Source organism: Pyrus communis, chromosome 10 (assembly GCF_041283825.1).
Source record: "Pyrus communis isolate YQ-2024b chromosome 10, ASM4128382v1, whole genome shotgun sequence".
Lineage (NCBI taxonomy): Eukaryota > Viridiplantae > Streptophyta > Magnoliopsida > Rosales > Rosaceae > Pyrus > Pyrus communis.
This window is the reverse complement of record NC_142574.1, coordinates 32,753,342-32,774,572: the sequence shown is the minus strand read 5'-3', so window position 1 is coordinate 32,774,572 and position 21,231 is coordinate 32,753,342. Positions and strand designations below refer to the sequence as shown.

General features: G+C 37.6%; 4 protein-coding genes and 1 non-coding gene across 6 annotated transcripts; 2 read left to right on the top strand and 3 right to left on the bottom strand.

Moving 5' to 3' along the window:
- The first annotated feature begins 4,207 nt into the window (after positions 1 to 4,207).
- Positions 4,208 to 9,253, top strand: LOC137729253 (phosphatidate cytidylyltransferase 2-like). The gene is made up of 12 exons (XM_068468125.2): positions 4,208 to 4,387; positions 5,332 to 5,483; positions 5,841 to 6,094; positions 6,209 to 6,360; positions 6,581 to 6,722; positions 6,805 to 6,961; positions 7,378 to 7,425; positions 7,526 to 7,612; positions 8,083 to 8,211; positions 8,306 to 8,362; positions 8,569 to 8,652; positions 8,759 to 9,253. The coding sequence occupies exons 2-12, from the start codon at positions 5,400 to 5,402 to the stop codon at positions 8,840 to 8,842; spliced, it is 1,278 nt and encodes a 425-aa protein (XP_068324226.1). The 5' UTR covers positions 4,208 to 4,387; positions 5,332 to 5,399; the 3' UTR covers positions 8,843 to 9,253.
- A 212-nt stretch (positions 9,254 to 9,465) lies between these two features.
- LOC137729254 (alkaline ceramidase) lies at positions 9,466 to 12,090 on the bottom strand. Of its 2 annotated transcripts, none has more exons than XM_068468126.2 (3): positions 11,928 to 12,090; positions 10,871 to 11,191; positions 9,466 to 10,298 (listed from the first exon to the last, which is right to left on the bottom strand). In XM_068468126.2, exons 2-3 carry the CDS (start codon positions 11,122 to 11,124, stop codon positions 9,785 to 9,787), a joined length of 768 nt encoding a protein of 255 aa, XP_068324227.1. In that variant the 5' UTR covers positions 11,125 to 11,191; positions 11,928 to 12,090; the 3' UTR covers positions 9,466 to 9,784. The 2 variants fall into 2 exon arrangements, with proteins under 2 accessions (XP_068324227.1, XP_068324228.1); XM_068468127.2 differs by having other exon boundaries at positions 11,901 to 12,064.
- A 3,207-nt stretch (positions 12,091 to 15,297) lies between these two features.
- LOC137727331 (phosphoenolpyruvate carboxylase, putative (DUF506)) lies at positions 15,298 to 17,028 on the top strand. The gene is made up of 2 exons (XM_068466197.2): positions 15,298 to 15,973; positions 16,238 to 17,028. The coding sequence occupies exons 1-2, from the start codon at positions 15,577 to 15,579 to the stop codon at positions 16,747 to 16,749; spliced, it is 909 nt and encodes a 302-aa protein (XP_068322298.2). The 5' UTR covers positions 15,298 to 15,576; the 3' UTR covers positions 16,750 to 17,028.
- Positions 17,029 to 17,743: 715 nt separating this feature from the next.
- Positions 17,744 to 17,836, bottom strand: LOC137730392 (small nucleolar RNA snoR109). The gene has a single exon (XR_011068152.2). It is a non-coding gene; the product is annotated as a small nucleolar RNA snoR109 (small nucleolar RNA).
- Positions 17,837 to 18,399: 563 nt separating this feature from the next.
- On the bottom strand, positions 18,400 to 21,197 carry LOC137730185 (phosphoribosylglycinamide formyltransferase, chloroplastic-like). The gene is made up of 5 exons (XM_068469244.2): positions 20,607 to 21,197; positions 19,900 to 20,011; positions 19,233 to 19,409; positions 18,988 to 19,114; positions 18,400 to 18,827 (listed from the first exon to the last, which is right to left on the bottom strand). The coding sequence occupies exons 1-5, from the start codon at positions 21,007 to 21,009 to the stop codon at positions 18,714 to 18,716; spliced, it is 933 nt and encodes a 310-aa protein (XP_068325345.2). The 5' UTR covers positions 21,010 to 21,197; the 3' UTR covers positions 18,400 to 18,713.
- Between the last annotated feature and the right edge of the window lie 34 nt (positions 21,198 to 21,231).

Below are 21,231 nucleotides of genomic sequence, written 5' to 3'. Positions count from 1 at the left end.
GAAACAAACTAATAGAAAAATGCTGCCGAGATAGAAAATCTATAGAATTTTGATACGTATATACTGATTTTGGAACGATATACAAATCATATGACTCGCATCTTATCAGTTATTCCTAACTGCTATATGCATCATCACCAATTATTGTATAATACGGGAATACCGCCATCTTAATAAGGGACATCAAAACCCAAAACCAAATATGATAAAGAAAAATTTGGTGTGTTTAATAAAATAAGATATGAAATCTTAATAGGGTAGATTATGTATTAATCAAAGTCTTCATCATTGTCGCTGTCGTCCGTCGTGATGGCCTCCTCTGAGGGGTAAAATATGAAAATATCAGCTTCTTCTGGCAATCGAAAGCTCACCTTCTTCTTCAACTTATGAGTTTTATTCTCACTTAATTGTGTATTAATACTTCTGCAGCTCATTGACGCCGAAAGGTCATTGACGATCAAGTTTGCTTCATCAGATTTCTTATCCTCATTTTTTACGAGTCTCTCGAGGCAGAGGCTGTCTTTTGCTTTAGAGAGAGGTGGCAATTTTGACGAAGAAGATGCAGCTGGATGTATTCTTTTCGAGCTGGATCTAAATACATACAATTCGCCTCCGTTGATGTTGTAGTTATGATCTGCCTTGACGTGGCCGGGGGAGGCCAAGAGCCATTCTTCTAGGGTTGTCATCCTAGTCCCACTCCCAGCTGCTCCAACAATTCCAGTATTTTTTGTGTAATTATTGTAAATATTCTTCTTCTCTGGTGCCAATTGTCTCTTCCTTTTCTTATTCTCCGATTTTAAGCAGTCAGGTTTCAGCAGCTCCAAGATCGACGGCACAGGACTCGAATTCCCACCACCATGGCCACCATTTGATAACGATGAGGGCTTGCAATTGCTTTGATTAGCTCCCATTTCTGACCCCCTTAGCCTCTTAACTAATTAGAAAGTACGATTAATCAACGTACGGGCGAACAAACGAACGAGAGTTAACTCACCGTAAGTTCGTCGTGGATGAAATGAAAACATGTCGAAGATGAGAGAAATGTATTGACTTTGCTTTTGTGGGAGGGTTTTTTAAAGAAAATTTTAGACGGAGAGGCCTAGAGGATTAATGTTGTTCATGAACACAATGAAAGCTTAGGTAACGTCAAAGTTTAGTATTTCTGTATTTGTGTGTACGTGCTTTATCCACGACATCATCGCCTTGCATGCGTTAAGAGAGGGAGCTTCCATTTGAATGTTATTATACAGACTATGGTTAATATATACTAATTCATATAATTGCATGCATGATATATCTTGGCAAAATACGCCTTTAATTACATCATCAATTGGTTGATTTAATTATGTATACAAACAAGAACCACCGTAGGTGGCTTGGATTACTCTTCATCTTACTAAGCCAACACTCACTGCCTAATTACAATTTACAAGTTGGATTTTAGATTTTGACAGTTAAAAATGGCGATAAAACCAACTTTGAATCTTTGATGCTTGCGTTGGCCTTTTTCCTTATTTCCATCAGATGAAGGAGATACATTGTAGAAATCTATCTGCTAGCTCATCAGAATCTTTGTCGTCTCTCAGTAGGTAGTGACAGAGAATCCAATTGGAGTATCGCTAAGCTACTGCTAAAGAAAGAGCAACTGTTAATGACCTGACAGTGAGCGGTGGCCGTAGGTGTTATTTATATCTATACTAATATTAGCATATATATGAGTTCCTGTAGTGACGGGTCTGTCTGTGCTCTTTGTCTTGATTTGTCAATATAAATTTGCATGTATCGTATGTGGATATAGAGATATGTATGATTGCTAATTTGTTATTGCAGCCTCTTTACCTATGTCGTCTTTGTTGTTTTCTTATTGACATGCAAAAATCATAATCCAACAAGAAGGGAACATTAATTACGTTATAGGAGGGATCGTTCATTAACTTACAGGATACAAAAATACTAAACATTTGACGATCCGAGCCTTCAGGTATCCCTAAACCTAAAGGAAACCCCGAACTTTAAATCCCTCCAGCCGCCGGCCTCCAGCTCCTGCTTGGGGCCGGTGGCAGCCACCCTTTTAACCCTTCTTTATCCTCTCCTTCCTCCTCTTCCTTCCCTGCCCCGATTCCTGTCAGAGAACGTGGAGCAACCCACCTTTTACAAGTGGTGTGAATGAGCTCTGTCTCCGGGCATTTTGCTCATTGTTAAAGGTATTATACCTTTTAATTTGGGGCTTTTGTGCCATGATTTGAGACTTTTCACTCAAACTCTCCAACAGTTTTGAGTCAACCCTCCAACCACTCACATCCGGCCGTCATTACCATCCCTTCCAGATTTGGCGGATCTCATCTCAACACTAGTTCGCTGCTTTATCGTGCTTCTCTACTATTGAAGATAACTATATGTTGTTACCCTTATAGAGGTTTGGGGTGTGAGGATGTGAAGGTAAAAGAGTCTCACGGTGAAAGCAGAAACTTTGCAAGGGCTTATAAGAGGTTTGACTACTCCCCATATTGCTAATTGGTTATATGGTCGAGAATAATACTAGAGAGACTAAATTTGTAAACAAAATTTTAGAAACAAAAGGATATAGAAGTTGATAATTAATTTATTACTTAATCGTTGATAAACGTGCTCAATCTTATTGGTGACACATCATTTAATATGCAAATTGTTTTCAAATTTAGTCTCCATAACATAGCATTACCCTATGGTCGAACCTCAACTTTCTTCGGTGCTTACACCCCTTTGCTTTTTTCGTTCTACTTGGATCAGGGCATTTAGATGACTATTGATCTGCATGTTTGGCTCCATTTTACCGACGTTGAGACGAAGATAGGCTCGAGTTCAGCTTTCTGCAGACTCTTTTTTGGATTTTATGTTCATAGGTCGTCTCCAACAATTATGCGGTAGAGGAGGTGGCGGGTGAATCTTCCTTTAGGCTTTTTAGGTTTTTCTGTTGAGTTCACCTTTGGGACTTTTTGTGTGGGTCTTAGCTTTTTGGCTGATACACATTTTATGTAATTTTTTGTTTTAGTATAAATAGGAACCTTTATTATGCGTTGAATGCATAAGTGACGTCTCGTTTGTACCTACCACATTTATAGGACGGTTGTTATTTTCTCACCTTCATCTGCTGCAGAGTCTTTATACCGACTTTGTTATAAAAGCTCCCATTGACAAAAAAACAGAGACAATACAGATCTCCCCGCAAAAAGTTAGCAGTCGAAACTAATTTCAGTTGTATCAATATGTGGCCTCTTTTCCAATGTCAGTTTTAGTGTTTTAGGTTGGCTAATTCCGCTTATACATGAAAAAAAGAAACAGAAACTCTCTCTCTCTCTTAGATGTGTTGGGTTTCACAAGTTACCTAAAATTGCAGAATAAATATGGGCCTCATAAAAGCCCAATACAAGCTCAAATTCAAACTCTAAACCCTCACGGCCCAACACTATTTTCATACGCAGCCTGAAGCGTTTGGGCTGGGCTAGGCGTCAGTTCGATAAAGCTTGTCTTTTATAAAATTAACATAGTACGAACACAAAAATGTGAAATATTCCAAGTGTCAAAGATTGGGAAAGCGTTCTCCCCAAAAAAATAAAAAAAAAAAGATTGGGAAAGCAGCAAACAAATAGCATAGCATGCTTCCCTTCTTCCTCGCTTATAAAAATTAAAGTGATTAAGATTAAGAGCGTTTGAAATTATATATTTTTGTTGAAACTTGATGACATCAAAATCACTATTTATTTTTTGTGTTAGCTTTATATATAGATATAGCATTATCTCACTCATTATTGTTCACGGACTATTATTCACAAGCTTCTAAACCTTAAACCTCACAGACCTCTACTACTTTTGAGTTCTGATACACCTTCTCAATATTAGAATGTGTTCAAAATTCGAATTATTATCCTCAGAGAATGATACATAAAAATTAAAGTGATTAAGATTAAGAGCGTGTGTCCACATTTGAAATTATGTGTTCGGTATCAATAGTGGTAAATGTTTAATTACAATATAAATGGATTGCACAAAGTACAAAATAAGCATAATAACCAATTAAATGTTTGATTTGATTCATTGACTTTTTTACGTTGGAGTGTGACGGAAAGAAACAGCGCAACCAGAATCTCCTACGGTCAAACACTAGCCATACACGTGTACTCCCAAAACCTAAATCACATATCGGACGGTCAAAACTCCACCACTTTGTACAATTAGAAGGTGGTTCACAACTAAAATTCGTTTTTCGTTGTGTTCTTCTCTCCTCTTCCAGAAAACCAGTTACGAGAAAGGCACTTTCACTCTCTCTCTCTCTCTCTTCGTGTTCGCCTCTTTTTTCCTTCGTTGGGCTTCACCTTGTCAGTTCCCACAAGCGAGGAAACGAAACGAGGTGGGTTTCTCTCTCCTATCTCTAACTCTCTGGTGATTTTCGATCTTTAGGTTCAATTTATTGGTTTTAAGATTTGAATTTCGACAGTTTCTTTGTGTTCAGCTTTTAAATTGTTAAAATTTCGTATTTCTGCACTTCTGCACTATGTTTGTGTGTTTAAATCTTCTGGGTGGGCAAAAGTTCTTATTTTTTTCATGAATCTTCCATTGGGGCAGTGAAGATTTGCAGACTTGTTATTTTTTATCTTATTTTCCAAGCAAGGAAGTGATGAACATGGTGGGAAGGTATTGAAATTGGGTTGATCCCAAAAGGTTTGAAATTGATGGTTGAATTGTGTGTTCCCAAAGTTTTGGAATGCTAGCTCATAAAGAGTGTTTCTTGACTGGTGCTTGTAGTCACACCCATTTGATTGATATCTGATACTCATTGGTGGGTTCCTTTCATCTTCTATTTGTATCTTTGGTACCTGCAACAAATGACGTTAGTTTAGTGTGCCGCCGGCGTGTTAAGGTTTTAGCTTCGTATACCTTGGAGCATTTTGATAACCATTTCGTTTTTAGTTTTAGTTTTAGTTTTCGTTGTTGTGTTAGCGATAGAGGGTAAATACATGGGAGAATTTAGGGATATAGAAGGGTAGAGGAAGTAAGTGGAAGAGATGCATAAGGTAATGTACGGAAAGTTTAATCTAAAGACCAAAAACGAAAAAGTATTTGAAGTTGTTTTCACTTTCAATATGTTGTTTTCATCCATTCTTCTTTATTTGTTCCATTCTCTTTCACCTCCTACTTTTCCCCCATACTTTCCTCGTATCTCAAGGTTTAAAAGGAAACTGAAAATGGCCATCAAAAGGGCCCTTGATGTATGCAGTGCATAGTGACAAGACAATTATCACTTTATTTTATGATTACCATCTCCTTTTATCTGAATGTTATTTGTTCTTTCAGGTGACGGTCATTTTGCATCAGATACATGTATGTTTTAACCTGTTGAGCAAAACTAAGTTAGAACAGTCATGCCAGGAGACAATAGTGTCGGCAGCCCACCAAATCCAAGGTCCCCAATTGCTCGACTTCGGCATCGTAGACGCTCAGCTGAGGTTTGTTAGAATTGGATACTTATATTATTTTCTTTCAGGATAGAGTGTTGGGCTGTCTACCTTCATTCTGTATGATTTTATATCTAAAAGAATTGTAGGGGACAATATGACTTTCTCTGGTAGTTTAAATAATGTAGAGCGCACATTCGAGTTTCTCCTATTTGTTTTTTCATTTTTCTTGGTTTTGTAACTGATCATTTGCATGTTTTTTAGTTGTTTCTGCACAATATGTGTTTTTGTTTTGAGCTCTTCTGCAAACCAAAAAAATTAAAATTTTTATGCATGTGCTGTATTAGATGTAGGCATTTTAGATTAAGGCGGTAGTACTTATTCAATTTATTTCCTTTATGGCTGCAGGCTGTCCCCGATGATAGTAAAACAAATGGAGGCAATTTACTGGTTAATGACCGTAATAAATACAGGTCAATGTTGGTACGTGCGTACTCTTCTATTTGGATGATTGGAGGTTTTGCATTGAGTATATATCTGGGTCATCTCTGCATCACTGCTATGGTGGTGGTTATCCAAATCTTTATGGCGAAGGAGCTGTTTAATCTACTCAGGAAAGCTCATGAAGATAAGCACCTACCGGGATTCAGGAATCTAAATTGGTCAGAATAGTAGCATTTCATTTTGTCTAGTCTATTTTACTCCACAGAATCAGTTCAGGTGTTATTTAAAGAGTGTTACTGTAATATTTATTCAAGTTCAATTTCTCTGTTCAGGCACTTTTTCTTCACTGCGATGCTGTTTGTTTATGGTCGCATACTCAGTCAACGGCTTGTGAACACTGTCACTTCAGATAAAGTTTTATATCAGCTTGTCAGCAGCCTTATCAAGTATCATATGGTTGTCTGTTATTTCTTGTACATCGCAGGTTTGTTACAAATGATGTGTTCGAGTATAGCCAAATATTTGGTTGAAGTGAAATTGGATTTCATTGTGTTTTGCCTCTTGTTGACCAGCATCGAATACTATATTTGATATGCATAGTGGTTTAATTGGGTGAACATTTGTTTCGTTGGTGTTTTTCCTTTCCCATTTATATATAACTCAGATGATATTGATATTATTCCTTTCCCCATAATTGGGTGCAGGATTTATGTGGTTCATTCTTACATTAAAAAAGAAGATGTACAAGTATCAATTTGGCCAGTATGCGTGGACGCACATGATTCTGTTTATTGTGTTTACCCAGTCCTCTTTCTTTGTAGCGAACATCTTTGAAGGAATTTTCTGGTAATTCAAGTTTCTGTAGGAACAAACTCACACGTTGCCTTTTTTTGTTCCATTATCTGAGACAAAGACAAAAAAATTGCAGGTTTCTTCTTCCAGCTTCACTTATAGTAATCAATGACATTGCTGCTTATATCTGGGGTTTCTTCTTTGGAAAAACCCCTTTGATCAAGATATCTCCAAAGAAAACTTGGGAGGGGTTCATTGGAGCGTCAATTACAACTATCATATCAGCATTTTTGGTGAGCTTGCTAATTAATTGGGTGATAGGAGATAGACTTCTCTTGTCTTGCATGAAAGATAAACCATAGTTTCAGTCCGATTGCCCTGATTTCATTTTTATAGATCTTATGCTCCAGTAAGATAATTATTTGACTTGAAGGTCCACCATAATTGGTCACGGTACATCTCAACTTATAGAAATATGTGTTTAGAAGGTTTTTTTCTCTGTGACTTGTTAATCCAAAGGTTTTCCACTTTGAATGTATCAAAATTACCTTGTACAGCCTATCTTTTTGTTTGCATGCTTCAACCAGATGCACAATGTTCTCAGATGTATACACATTCTGACTATAAGTTCTATGTGATTGTGAATAAACAATAATGTGTTGACATATTCATTTGAATACAAACATGGTATGTACATTTGTTTATGCAGCTTGCAAACATCATGGGTCGTTTCAAGTGGCTAACATGTCCAAGAGGGGTAATGATTCTGATGAAATGTTATTCAATTGGTTTAGGAAAGAAATAGCATTTCAGTTGATGTAGCTAATCTCCACTGGTTTCTGTTGATGCACTTGCAGGATTTATCGACTGGTTGGCTTGATTGTGATCCTGGTCCCTTGTTTAAGCCAGAGTATTATACCTTTCCAGAATGGCTCCCACAATGGGTGAGTAAAGTGTTGCCTCTTGATTCTGTAATTACATGACAGCATACCCGTTTGTGTATTGTACTAAACCATAGATCATGGTAATCCCTAAGAAATTGTGAATTGAATCTTCTGTTTTGGAGATCAGTTAACTTGTTTTCCACTTTTTGATAATGAAGTCATTATTTGGCCAAAGAGTTTTGTGTCAACTGCTCACAGAACATGCATATTGTATTTGATAAATAGTCTCTACTGTGTTCAATGTTGTTCAATGTTCTTCTTTTTCTTCCGTGCTGAAGCTTCTTATAAAATTCGATCTTAACTGTTCTTTCAGTGGATTAGCAGGCTCCCTCTTAGTATTAACAGTTAGATGATTGTTTTCAGAGACTGCTTCAGTTATGTTATAGCCATGCCTGCAATTAAATAGGCTATTTAAATTTGGATTCTTATAAATTGAGTGAAATATAATCCTTATCTATTTTTTGTTGCAGTTTCCTTGGAAAGGGATCTCAATTTTGCCAGTTCAATGGCATGCGTTATGTCTCGGTTTGTTTGCATCAATAATCGCTCCCTTTGGAGGCTTCTTTGCAAGTGGCTTTAAAAGGGCTTTTAAAGTCAAGGTTTACTTCTGTTGTTGTAATTTGGATTGATGCAATTTTGCATAGTAAGCTTCAGTTGTTCGAAATTATTTTAACATTCTTCCATTTGTCATAGGATTTTGGTGATAGTATCCCTGGACATGGTGGAATCACAGATAGAATGGATTGCCAGGTATGATTTTCCTAAATAATAACGATAATAATTTTTCTGTCGGAGTGCTCTAAATTGTTCTTTAGTACTCCGAATGAATTGCTCATACTAATTATTGCTGCTTCCAATTCCCACTTTATGTTGATCTTTTGCTCTAAACGATGGGGTCTTTATGTTTGGCTTCAGTGAATGACTTAGATGACGCGACCCATTTTGTTTTCTTGTAGATGGTGATGGCTATCTTTGCTTATATCTATCATCAGTCTTTCGTTGTGCCTCAGAGCCTCTCAGTTGATATGATCATAGACCAGGTATCCTTTCTACAAGTGTCGTGCGTAATTCTGTTATTGGCTTTGAAATTTTTAATGAACAAGAATTGATAGCGATTGGATTGACTTTTTTCGTTTTGCAATTTAGATTTTGATGAACCTTACGCTTGAGCAGCAGCAAATTCTGTTTGAGAAGCTTAAACAAGTCTTGCAGGATAGGCTGGTTGGTTAATCGTGTGTGAATAACTTGTATTTCGGTCATCTCTTCGCCTCTCCCTTGCATGTTTGTACATGGGAATATTTGTAAATGGCGGTGTTCTGTTTTCGGAGAGCAACCCCCATTAGGCTGGAGGCATTCTTGTGCGCAAACCCTGTATATTCTCGTTCTCGTTTCATAGGCATCAACTATAGATGTACTTGCATTTCTCTCTCAATTTCCCTTGCGCTTTCGATGGATAACATGCCCATTGCAAAATTGGGTGATGCAGTAGTGTTCAATTTTTGCTGTCCTTTTGTGACAACATTGTATTTTTATAGTTTGATGGATTCTTGCTTCTAGGATTCATTTAACAGAAGATGTGACACGTAATCAAGCACAATGACGTTCTAGGATTTATATAACCGACCCCATTTAGTGAGAAAATGTTTTGTTGTTGTTGATGGATTCTTGCTTCTTTTACTCGTCTTCCTTTCTAATACATGCGATATTTGATATTTTCGGACAAGGGTTGTTCGGAATCAATGTGCTTGGCGTGTACATACACGCGTGCCACACAACGTGTAGGGGTTCCTTCAGTGCCAAAAAAATGCTTGGTGTGCTAGAGACAAGCAACAAATACAACTGAAAATTGCTCCTGCCATGAAATCTCACAATTTTTTCAAAATTTGGTGACAAACAATTAATAGAACCAGAGTTGCACTTCCAGAAATGAAAAACGGAAACAAAATTAAGTCATATCGACCAACGCAACAGAAAAGAGATTATAGATATGTTACACGTCCTACTTTTACAACGAAAATCAAGACAAGATCCAATCTAAAACAACAAAAACCAACCTTCTTCTCGGTCCAATCTAGAGAGTGAAAGAAAATGATTGTCCGGCTGTCCGGTTGCGTTCCACACCTGCGAAGAAATCTTACTGAAACTATACTCCTGCCTTTTGCTTTCGACCTCTCATTGGGTTTTTGGTTTTTCAATCTTCACATACGGCAAAAACCCCATAAAACGAACAATCCTGGGGGACCATCCTCGTTGCTGAGCCCGGCAAAACATCAAGAAAGTGTTCGCAAAGTAGGAATTGAAACCCATGAACAAATGCCACAAGGCATGACCCTGTGGGTTAATCATCCAACTGGATATCTCTTCGCAGAAGATGTTATCACAGAGCCAACACAAACTGCCAATAACAAGGGTGGCCACATACAGCTTTGCAATCCGCTTAGCGCACACGTCTTGCGTATATATGTAGTACTTATACATTCGAGGTACACAGAGAAGACACAAGATCACATAGTGCACCTTGAAGCCAATCTCAAAACGAACCACAGAATGAACACCAGCGAAAAGAGCACCATAGAGGAAGAGGAAGGTGGGCATTGTACTGCGATAATGCCAATCTGGGGAGTAGAGGATATACATGTAAAGGAGCATCTCCCAAACCATAGGAGTCTCATCGCTCTGTTGTTGCCTGGAATTACATACCAGTAAAGTTTCAGCACTCAACTTTCATTGCAACAATTTAGACAAATAAATTGAATAATAAAGTTACTGGACCTGACAGACCGAGTAACTAAAACAACTATTAGGCAGATAATAAGTCCACATACCCTCATACCTAATGTGGATTATGCATGTGTTAATGAATGCATATATATGCGGTCATTTCTTACGAGAGTGAACACATCGTTGTCATTAGCTACCCAGACTACCTGTGTTTTGCAACTTCATGACATGTCATATACATTACTTAAAACTGTTAAGGATTAAAGAAATTTACCCTGGTCCATAGAAGACGGCCTTAACCGCCAACTAACCAACTCAACTTAAACTTTCCAGAGTGCACGGGCTTTGTTTTCAAAGAAACAAGCTAACAATATTTGCAACTTTCATGTAATTTGTAATCAGATATAGTACTTGTAAAATGCATAATATACTCATAAAAGTCTAATATTGATATTTTTAATGTTTTGAAACACGTCATTCAAATTTTCCTGTTAATCCCTTCTGTCAGCATATAAACTTAACGAGAGTGATACTTACACATGTTGCAATGTGGCATGGTATAACATGCTTCCGATGGCAAGAATCATATTAGATATGTGTAGAATGCCAAATCTCTTCTCGAACCGCTGTCTCAAGGCGTTTATAAGGCCAATGAGCGCCAACAGAATGCATGGAATGTTTGATATAGTGTTGTAAAATTCCGCAATATAAGAAGAGTAGGCATAATTCTTCTCACAACACTCAATTGTTGATGTGACAGGACCCCAGAAGCTTGATCTTCCATCAGCCATTCCTATTTCTATGCTTGTATATTCTCAACCGAGTCTTTTACTTCAACTGTTGCAGAGTTCATAAAACCTGCAGATCATGTACCAGCACAAGACAATGTTGTGAGCGATTTGACTTAAAACTTAATGCAAACAGACACCATATCAGTATCGCAAGCGATTTGGCATAAAATTAATGTAAATAAAAAACCACACAGTATCGCGAAAATCACGTTCATCAAATTATTTATTTCCATAGAAAGCAAACAATTATGACTATCCTAAAACCAACTACGCATGAATCACACGCAAAACGCAACTTCTTTTAACTTCATCACTGAACCGAACATATTAGTAACACTTCCCTTAAATCGAAACAAAAGTCCCGATATTGATCCATACAACACGATCAAAATCAACCATGACAAATGAAAACCAGCAAATTCCACATATGGGTCATCAAATTTCACCAATAACCCACACTCGAATAAAGGAATTAATCAGATCCCACATACCAAATCATCAACCCAGATTACACCAGCACCATTCTCCTAGAAACCACAAGAAATTCGCACAATACAATAAAAGATAATTCACAATAAGATCCAATCTCAACCGTTAAAGCTCACGTAATCTAGCCAAAAAAACTTGAAACCCACCAAAAACCAATCATTTCCCATGACCCATGATCAACGAACGTGCTCAGAAAACTTGAAAACCCCACCAAAAGATCGAACCAGAACAAAAACAAATACCAGATAAACAGTACAATTTTATGCATAATAAAACAAGCATATTACTTCTGCATATTGAGGAATAAAACGCACCGTCTTGGCCGACAGAGATCTCATCCTATTCTCCTTGTGTGCTTTGGCACGGCCACTCTCTGCCCCTCTCTTTCAATGGCGTTCCAGTCTCTGAAATTTTCTTTTCTTTTCGGCGACCGATTCTGCTTGCGAGTTGTGATTCTTTTCTTCTTTTTTTTTTTTTAACTATTAATTTTAGTGGTTTTGGAATAACCTTTTACTTCTTGCTTGGGCCGGTGCCGACGCAAAATGATGGCCCAGACCATATTGTGCTGGGCTTAAATGGGCTTTAGATGTGAAACAAGTCCATTTAATTTTGTTACATTTTGGGCTGGCAAACTGTGCACAGCATCAACGAGGGATGTAGCTTGATCTTTTTCTTTTTTTTTTTTTTGATGCAAGGGATATAGCTTGTTAACAATGCAAAGCAACTTTAGCAAGAATGATTTCGACCAGACACAAAAGTAACTCGAGTTGTCAAAATGCTGACTTTATGGGCAGTAATGTGAACAAACTAAAACAGTGTGTTCATTTTTGAAAGTCGTAAGTGTCAAATTACAAATCACGTTGATATTATATTTTATTTGTATTTTCTCACCTACTAGTACAATGTATACAATGTTTTATCACACAAAATTCAGTCTTCGTTCGGAGCAAATATACTACATCTTATTTTGTCAATTATATTTTGGATTTGTGTATTCCTCAAGAACATTAAAGGTGTATTTTGTGATAAATTTGTATTTTCATCATGAATCATATTGAAAGGAGGGATTGAATATAGAACGTCTTGTTCAAAAATATTATTCTCATAAGCTTAAACTACAAAACTCATTTGAACGTACAGTTAAGAGCACCTTACATATATTTTATTATATAAACTATTACGTAGAGGTACTTGTTAAATGCTCGATCGAATGCTAAGATGAAGTGTGCAGTACCTAATAAGATTATTATTCCTTAAGCATTAACCCTTCTTCTGGAGAAATTTTCCGGTGTGCTCGGAGACACATGTTAAGTGGAGAAAAGTTTTAATTTTCAAGTGTCCCACCACTTGTATAATAACATAGTATACCATCCCGTATTTCTGAGTACGTTAAAAAAATCTCCTTCTTCTTCATGATATGAAACTATTGATTCAGTTAAAAAACTCAGTGATCAATTAATTAGTATATATAGTATATAGAAAATGCTAATTAATATATACATGGGGATGAAAAAGAAAGCTCCCCGCAACATATATAAGTTTAGAGTAATGGAGTAGGGCAACATGATTAATCAATGTATGTGGCTGAAAAAGCAGTCGTATACATGATCTTAGACTATCGCAGAGCTGACGGATTGGAATATATTTCTATTTATAGGACCAAATGGAAGTACTCGATGTATGCATGGGAGTTGGGACCATTTTAAGCAGACAATCTTCACTTCAATTGCCCAAAAATAATGATCAAATTGACTGATGGAGATACACACGGCCTCTTAACGTCCAACGAATTTGGATCCTCTTTTCAATGTTTTTTTTTCTTTCTTGAAAACGATAGATATTTACATGACATATTAATTAACTACGACAAGAGATAACTCAAATAGAATGTGAAATGTCCACAAACTAAGTGAGACAATTACAATTATTAAAGTTTCTTTAACACTACAAGAAATACTTCTGTATATAATATATTGTTACTGTCTCCAAACTAATCATGCATCTTTATTGAGAAAGTTCAAAGTAAAAGAGTTTCCTTATTAAAGGACCAACACGAATGTAGCTTGAACACTATATTACACTCTATCAATCATTCAAATGCATGCATGTCTATTAAAGTTGAAAATTTTACTTGATGTTTAAGTTCGATAAGTACCATATTGCATTATGGGAACGATATATGTTCTCTTCCAATTTTCGTAAAATGAAAAATTTTATTTGCTTGGGTCGCCTTTTAGTCGTATACGTCCACTTTTGGCGGCTGCAATTTGTTTGAGTTTCTTGTTACTTTAGCTGTTAAACATTTTAACACGTGCGGTCACGGTTTTTTTTTATAACTAGTGTACATTTTGTAATGACATTGGTTTAGAACAAGATGAACAATTTAGATTCAATGCATGTGGACACAATTAGGTTCATTGAACCTGGACACCAACAATGATTATCAGCTTCGATTTGCCACATCCGAGATGAAACGCCGACGTATTTGGCACGTGTGAGAGTATACGAATCCACATGCATGCGTAGGCCAATGAGTGCAAAGTTACCACACTCAAGTCACCAATCCATAAACGCAACACCAACGCAACTTCCAAGTATTGTTCTAAAAATCGTCGCCTAACGCTGTTTAGATCCCTTCTAGTGCTGCATAGACCCTGTCTAGGCGTTAAGTAGTTGGTCATCGTCCTAATTAATGTCTAGGTGTTTGAAAATTAAAGAAATAACGCCTAAACCTATTGAGGCGCCCGCCTAGACCACCTACGCACCTGCCTAGCCCCCCCCAAACCTGCCTAGACACCTGCTTAGTTTGCAACTCACTTAGACAGAAAATAAATAACTTTCATTTTGCATTTTTTTTTTTTCAATCAATTATAAGGGACTTGTTGAATATTTAAATAAATACACATTATAAACATATTCCTCATGTTTTAATTATGTTCTAGTACTTTCTAATATATATATGTTATTCTATTTTGTAGTTTATAATGAAATTATATATATTTTAAGTGTAAACAGACTTATTTACACAAAATGTAATAGATTTACTTAAATCCACCTAATTCGCCTAGGCTCCTAGACTCCAACTGATTGTCGCGTCTAACGTCTTTTAGAACCTTACTTGCAAGTCATAAAACGGAAATGAAAACCAAGACTAATCTTTCATGTATTGTCTATTAAAACTCTAATATCATATTAGGCGGTTAGTTATTGTAAAAGCTGCAGCTGCTAAATTATTGGTACAACTTTGAATTTTACAGAATAAATTATTAATCCCCATCACTTAATTGGTAATTTCAACTTGATTTTTGGTCAACCTTATCTCCTAAATATAATTAAAGAAGGGTTTTATTTAAGGAATAGTTATTAGCATTAAAAAAAATCTTATTTGACATTCCAAACTTTCTATAATTAGAAGAAAAAAAAAACATTTATGATGAGTATAGAATAAGATTTTTAAAATGCTAATAATAATTTTTTTTATTTAATGCAAATTTAAATTAGAAAATGCAACCCTGACTAAATCTCCAAAATATTGGTTACATTGTTAATATAAAAGTTTAGTATCTACGCAGGCAACAAACGAAATACAGAAAACGGAATCAAGACGTCAAATCGGGCAGGTTCATCGTAACTCATTAAACCCACCAACCCCTATAAATAATCCGCGGTGTCGTTTTAGTCACCACATCATGTCATCATCTTCATTCTCTCCCTCTCTCTCAAGACTTCTGTCTTCTATGTAAACACCATGAACAAACCATGACAACACTCTCCTTCTATATAAAAACACCCAATCGGGTCATTTGCTCCAATCATTTATCCCAAAAGCGAAAAAAATTGATAGTCTGATCTGATAGGAGGGAGCAGAGCGAATCGGGGTCGGAGTGCGAAATTCCGACCAAGTTGAAGAAATACGGTTGAGATATAGTAGCCAAGATCGTTCGCGATTGCGAATTGGAAAAAATGGGAGCGGTGAGGTTTCAGAGAGTGGCGGCGGCGTTTGACGAGGTGTCTCGGGTGAGGCTGTGCGAGAGCAGCGGGAGCGAGTACTCCACGGCCGGGGAGAGTTTTGCGGATTTGTCGGATCTTGTCAAGTCCTTCATCGAGAGAGGGGATTTGGGAGAAGGCGGTGGCGACCGGGACGGCGTACGGAACGATGAAGAATCAGAGGGCGGTGATTGGTCGGATTCGGAGACGAAGAATTCTCTGGAGAGATTGTTTGAGGTGAAAGGTGATGATTTGAAGAAGACGATTGCTGATGAGGTGGAAGTTGCTTTGGCGGGCATTGGGGACGACAAGTCGTCCCGGGGGTTCAAAAGGAGGTTGATGACTCACTTGCGCCACAAGGGTTTTGATGCTGGTGAGTGGAGTTTTAAATTTAGTAATGTTATTTATGTTTTGAGACGAGTTTTGGCGCAATAAAAATGTTGCTTATATGTGCCCGAATGGTCACAGAAGCATTATTTGCTTGAGGTTGCCCTTTAGTGTTATTTATGTTTTGGTTCCCAAAATTTGAAAGAAAAAAAAAATCAGTTTTTTCTTGTTATTTGGCAGAAATAATACAATTTATTTACATTATGAGATTGATTAATCACTAATTACATTATTCATCCAATGTGTGCAGGCCTTTGCAAATCAAAGTGGGTGAAATCGAGCCGGTTTCCAGCAGGGGACTACGAGTTTGTCGATGTCAACCTCAAGGGAACTCGTTACGTAGTGGAACCATTCCTTGTGGGACAGTTCGAAATTGCTCGTCCCACGACACGTTACACATCGCTCCTCGAAGTTTTTCCAAACACATTCGTCGGAGAAGTCGATGAGCTGAAGAAAATCGTGAGGCTAATGTGCACGGCAATAAAAAAATCTATGAAGAGCGTGGACATGCCAATGCCGCCATGGCGGCGGAACGGATACATGCAGGCCAAATGGTTTGGATCCTACAAGCGCACAACCAATGCAGTAGCACCATTAGCCGCCGCCAATACGACATTGGAATCGAACCATGGATTTGGAGGTGTCAAGAAATCAATGAGGCTTGAGGCATTGCCTACGAAGTCTTACTATTGCAGAGATGATTTTGCTAGTAAGGATGGCTTGAGAGTTGGGCGTTTGACTGCTGCGTTTCAAGAGGGATAGCTGGTCGTTTTGTCTTGATTCATTTTGGTCGTATTAATTTTGTTTTTGTTTTTGTTTTTGTTTTTTGTTTTTTTAACGGGCCCAATGGCCTTGTTGCAACCGTAAAATACCCATCTCGGTTTTGGTTAGAGAAAATTTATGTATTAAAATAGATTGCAAGATAAATTCGATCCCATGTTCATAATATATCAAAAATTTCAATTCGAAAATGTAATTTGCAGTTCAATTGTAAGTTAAAAATAAATCATTTAAAATAGTGTTTCGTCCTCTTGCACTGTAGTTCACAGAACCGTATCTCCTCCGAATCCAAAGGAATTGAGCTCATCCATCAAATGATTCGAACTATTAAAATTTGATTCAATAGCTACAAACAGAAAACCCTTCCAAAAATATAATTGTAGCCGTTTGATCAAATTTTAATAATCCGGATCAATTGATCATTGAGTTCAATTCCTTTGAATCCGAAGGAGATCCGGTTCCGTAATTCACAACAAAATCGATGTTCAAGACTCATCGGATTTTCAAGTCCAAAGGTGTATTTTGAGGGGAATTGCTAATAAGACAATATTCTGTCCGTTCTTTTATGTTCGATACTTCATATCCTAATCATTAAATTAGAGCAGTGTATCCGCTTGCAGTCAAATATGCTTACAAATTCTAATTAAAATCCAACTCGATTGAAGTAGCTTAAAATAATTATTTTTCTTTTGAAAATAAGTGTAAATTGAGGTTGTAATTAAAAATGTCAACCGCATGAAAAGTGAATAAATGTGGGCACCAATAGACGCAAACAGCCTGGGAAATCGAAGCAGGTTTGCCTGGAAGGTAACCCTAAAATTTGAATAATTTTAGTTCATGTAAGAGAAGGGTCTCACGAAAAGGCTAAATCCTATGCCATTTCTCTCCTCTCCCCTTCTCAATCAATTAAATTAAATCACACCAAAATTAAATAAAAATAATAAAACAATTTAGATATGTAAAAAAAGGAAGAAAGAACTGTGAGAAGCTCGGTAAGCAGATCTGTCGACAGAGAACGACGACCGGCCAGTAAACTTCTCTCTTTTGTAATTCGATATAGCTACAGCCCTTTTGGCCAAAATCAAGCGAAAGGGTATGTTGAATTTTTATAAATCAAACCCTTCTCTTGGTACAAGTAGCTTTCTTTTTTCATCAAATCCATAAATTTCCCACAAAAAAATATGAAAATAAAACTTGAAAATTCGGGAGAGAAAATGAAACGGTCAGCGGCTGCGGAGAACGAGTCAGAGATGGAAGTGTGATAGCTTTTTAAAACCCTAGCAGCGGCTGCTCATTTATAATGTATGAATCTCAAAGGACTTGTTGGCAGGATTGATCTCAGCCGTACATCTGCTTGATGTCACTAATATGGTGGCGAAAATGGACCAGTTGGGCTAAAAGGGAGATGTTGTGATCCACACCGTCCAAATGTGAGGGGTCCCGTCATACAAAGGATAGTAAAGGATGGATTGGACGTTCATGATTTTGGGGATTCAACCCAAAAGAGCGGAAATTCGAGAATGCTTAATGTGACTGTTGCGGTATTTTAAATCAATTATATTGTTAGGTGAGAATTTTGAAACGCATGATAATTCGTAACTAACTTGAGATACTGACACAGTCAAGAAAAACTAGGGTACGAGATGGGTAGACATTGAAAAAAGAACAAGAGTACCCTACTGCTGTATTTCGGTACTATTTGGCCTAATGCGGTTAGAACTCTCAAAGCAAACAGCCTCACTTTTGCCATAGGCTATTTAGCCATTGTACAGATAATGCAGTAAAGAAAAAGGATATATACGACTCACGCTACAGGTTGAGCTTGGAGCTCTTTTTTCTGCTACCTCCCCGTCTTTTTTTAAGTATATGCAATGTGCGCATCCAAGTAACAGGTAGTGTATATAACCGGGACAAAGTCTCTTCAAAAATGAAAACTTTCGGTTCTGCTAGCTGTATTCATTGGGATTTTCTTTGCTCCGGATAATAGGAATACCATCGTCCCTCCAAGCCATCCGTTCTTCACATACTGCTGTTATCACTTCCACGTACAAGGAGTGCTCCTAAAATCAATAACAAACAAAAAATTTGATTGATACAATGTACAGACTAACACATTTATGATTCCAGCACCCGAAAGAGGCCAGAATCCAAAAGGAAACACATGGAGAAAAGATTCTTCGGATTCATTCAGTGGTTCAGACAAGACAAAAATTGCATTACCTCCCGAAGAACCCTTGCTGCCAGCTCCTCGGCAGTGTCCTTAGCAAGCACAGGGACAACTCTTTGGGCAAGGATACGTCCTGTATCATAGTGCTCATCGACAAAATGTATTGTAGGGCCTGTGTATCTAACCTAAATAAAAGTTACAAAATATTAGAACATTTCCTGTACATACAAACAGAAAATGTAACTTGAATAGTGAAGTTTGACTCAAAAGTCTTTGGATATTGGTGAAGGATGCATACCTTGCCCCAGAAGCAATGACTGCCTTGTGGACCTTCATACCGTAATGACCTTTGCCTCCAAATGCTGGAAGAAGTGAGGGATGGATGTTCAGTATGGATCTGGGATAAGCTTGTATCAACTCAACCGGTATAAGTTTCAAGTAACCAGCCAGGAGAACAAAGTCAACCTCTAATCCCCTGGTCATATATATAATCAATCAAAAGCTAATTAGCAATAAAACTATGCTTAAAAGACTGCTCATAGATAATTCACACCACGCTAGCTACTGCTGAACTTGGTCTATGTCCCTAGGCTAATGAAACACCAGAAAATAAGCATGTACTTTTAAGCTACGGTCTTACAGATTGTTTATAGTGCATAAGACTGATGTTATACATAACCAACCAAAATGTGAAGAGGCTGATAAGTAATGTAAGTAACATACTATTGGGTTGTCTCCTTTATGAATTCAATAAAATGAGGGGGTTAACTTATTTAAAAATTGGGTGCCAATAAAGGCACCCGAAACTAAAAGCACCAATGCTAATGCATTTGTATCAATATTTGCCCCTGCCTCAACCTCCTCTTTGAGGGGTGTAATCGAACAAGTAGCATATAAGCAGATGGTTCGACATTCTAAATAACCAAGTGAGAGAGAGAAACTTTTGAGCTGTAGAAGAGGCTGACCTAAAGGTAGCAACAAGGTCAGCTGGAGATATTCCGTCAGGCTCAAGTTTAGTTTTCGGGAACACCATAATTGGGAGGCCTTTTTCTCTTGCATAGTCGGCGCCTCCACAACCTGACAAGCAAAAATAACTATCAGTACACCTGAATGAATATACAATATTCTCATCAATGATTTCTACAATATATTTTGAAGTTCCTAACTTGCTTTTACCACTCTATCATTAGCAGCCGAAACCCCAGGTGCCAATGTAGGCATTTTGAAACAAGCCTTTTGAACAAGTCTAAGGGCTCTGGCTCGGAAATGCATTTGCAGGAAGCACTCCTGCTCATAAGTGCTTTTGCCAGAAGCATAAGACCATTTTTATTCACAATCTAAGTGCTTCCTAGAAAAACACTAAATACTCATTCTAAAAGCATGTAATCTATCTCCAACATCAATGCTGCCATTGAAAGAATGCTAAAACATGTGACTACAAAAACTTTTTCATTCAATCTATATGCCCGATTTTGCCTTGATACGACAATAAAAAAACGAAGACCAAATTTTGAGCAAGCGATAACAACAAACGTTAAGATAGAGCAATTGCGTAGAAGTGAAATTTAATCCCATGACAAGTTAAGATCGAGCAATTGCAACCAGATTATCGAGTAAGAAAAGCAAACTGTATTGCTGTCAATGACAAAAAGCACTTGAGAGTGGAGGATACCTTGTTTACTTGCGACCAAAACCACAACGTCTCCGAGAATTAAACCGTTAAGACACGCTTCATGGATCGAACGGAAGTTGGAGCCCCCGCCGGAAACAAAAACGGCAAGCTTTTTCGGTCGAATCCCACTTGTCAAATCTTGTTTATCCGAAGAAACCACCACCTCAGCTCTCTCTGTGTCCGCGGTGTTCCTGCACTGTATTAGCTTGGTAGACAAAGGGCGAGCTTTGAAGGAGACCCACCTGTGGGATTGAGCAAAAGAAGCGGCGGAGGAAGAAGAAGAAGAAGAAGAAGAAGAAGAAGGAGAAGGAGAAGGGGAGGGAAATCTGACGAAGTATTGGGTTCTGGCGTTTGGAATCGGCGAGGGTGAGCAGAACCCAGAAAGCAGACGCTGAGCTTCCATCGAAAGACAGACAGAATATTTAGTTCTGAAGCGTTTGGAATGTGTCTGAGAGGAGAGGAAGCAGCAGAGTCAATCTGTGATGAAAATATTGGATTTGAAGCAACTTTCACATAGAGATGGAGGAGAACGAAGTCGCGGCGGAACTCGAAGTGAGTGTCACTGATGGTTCTTTGTTTATCTTTTTCTTCGGCTTTTGGTGTTTTTTCATATTTTATTTTATAT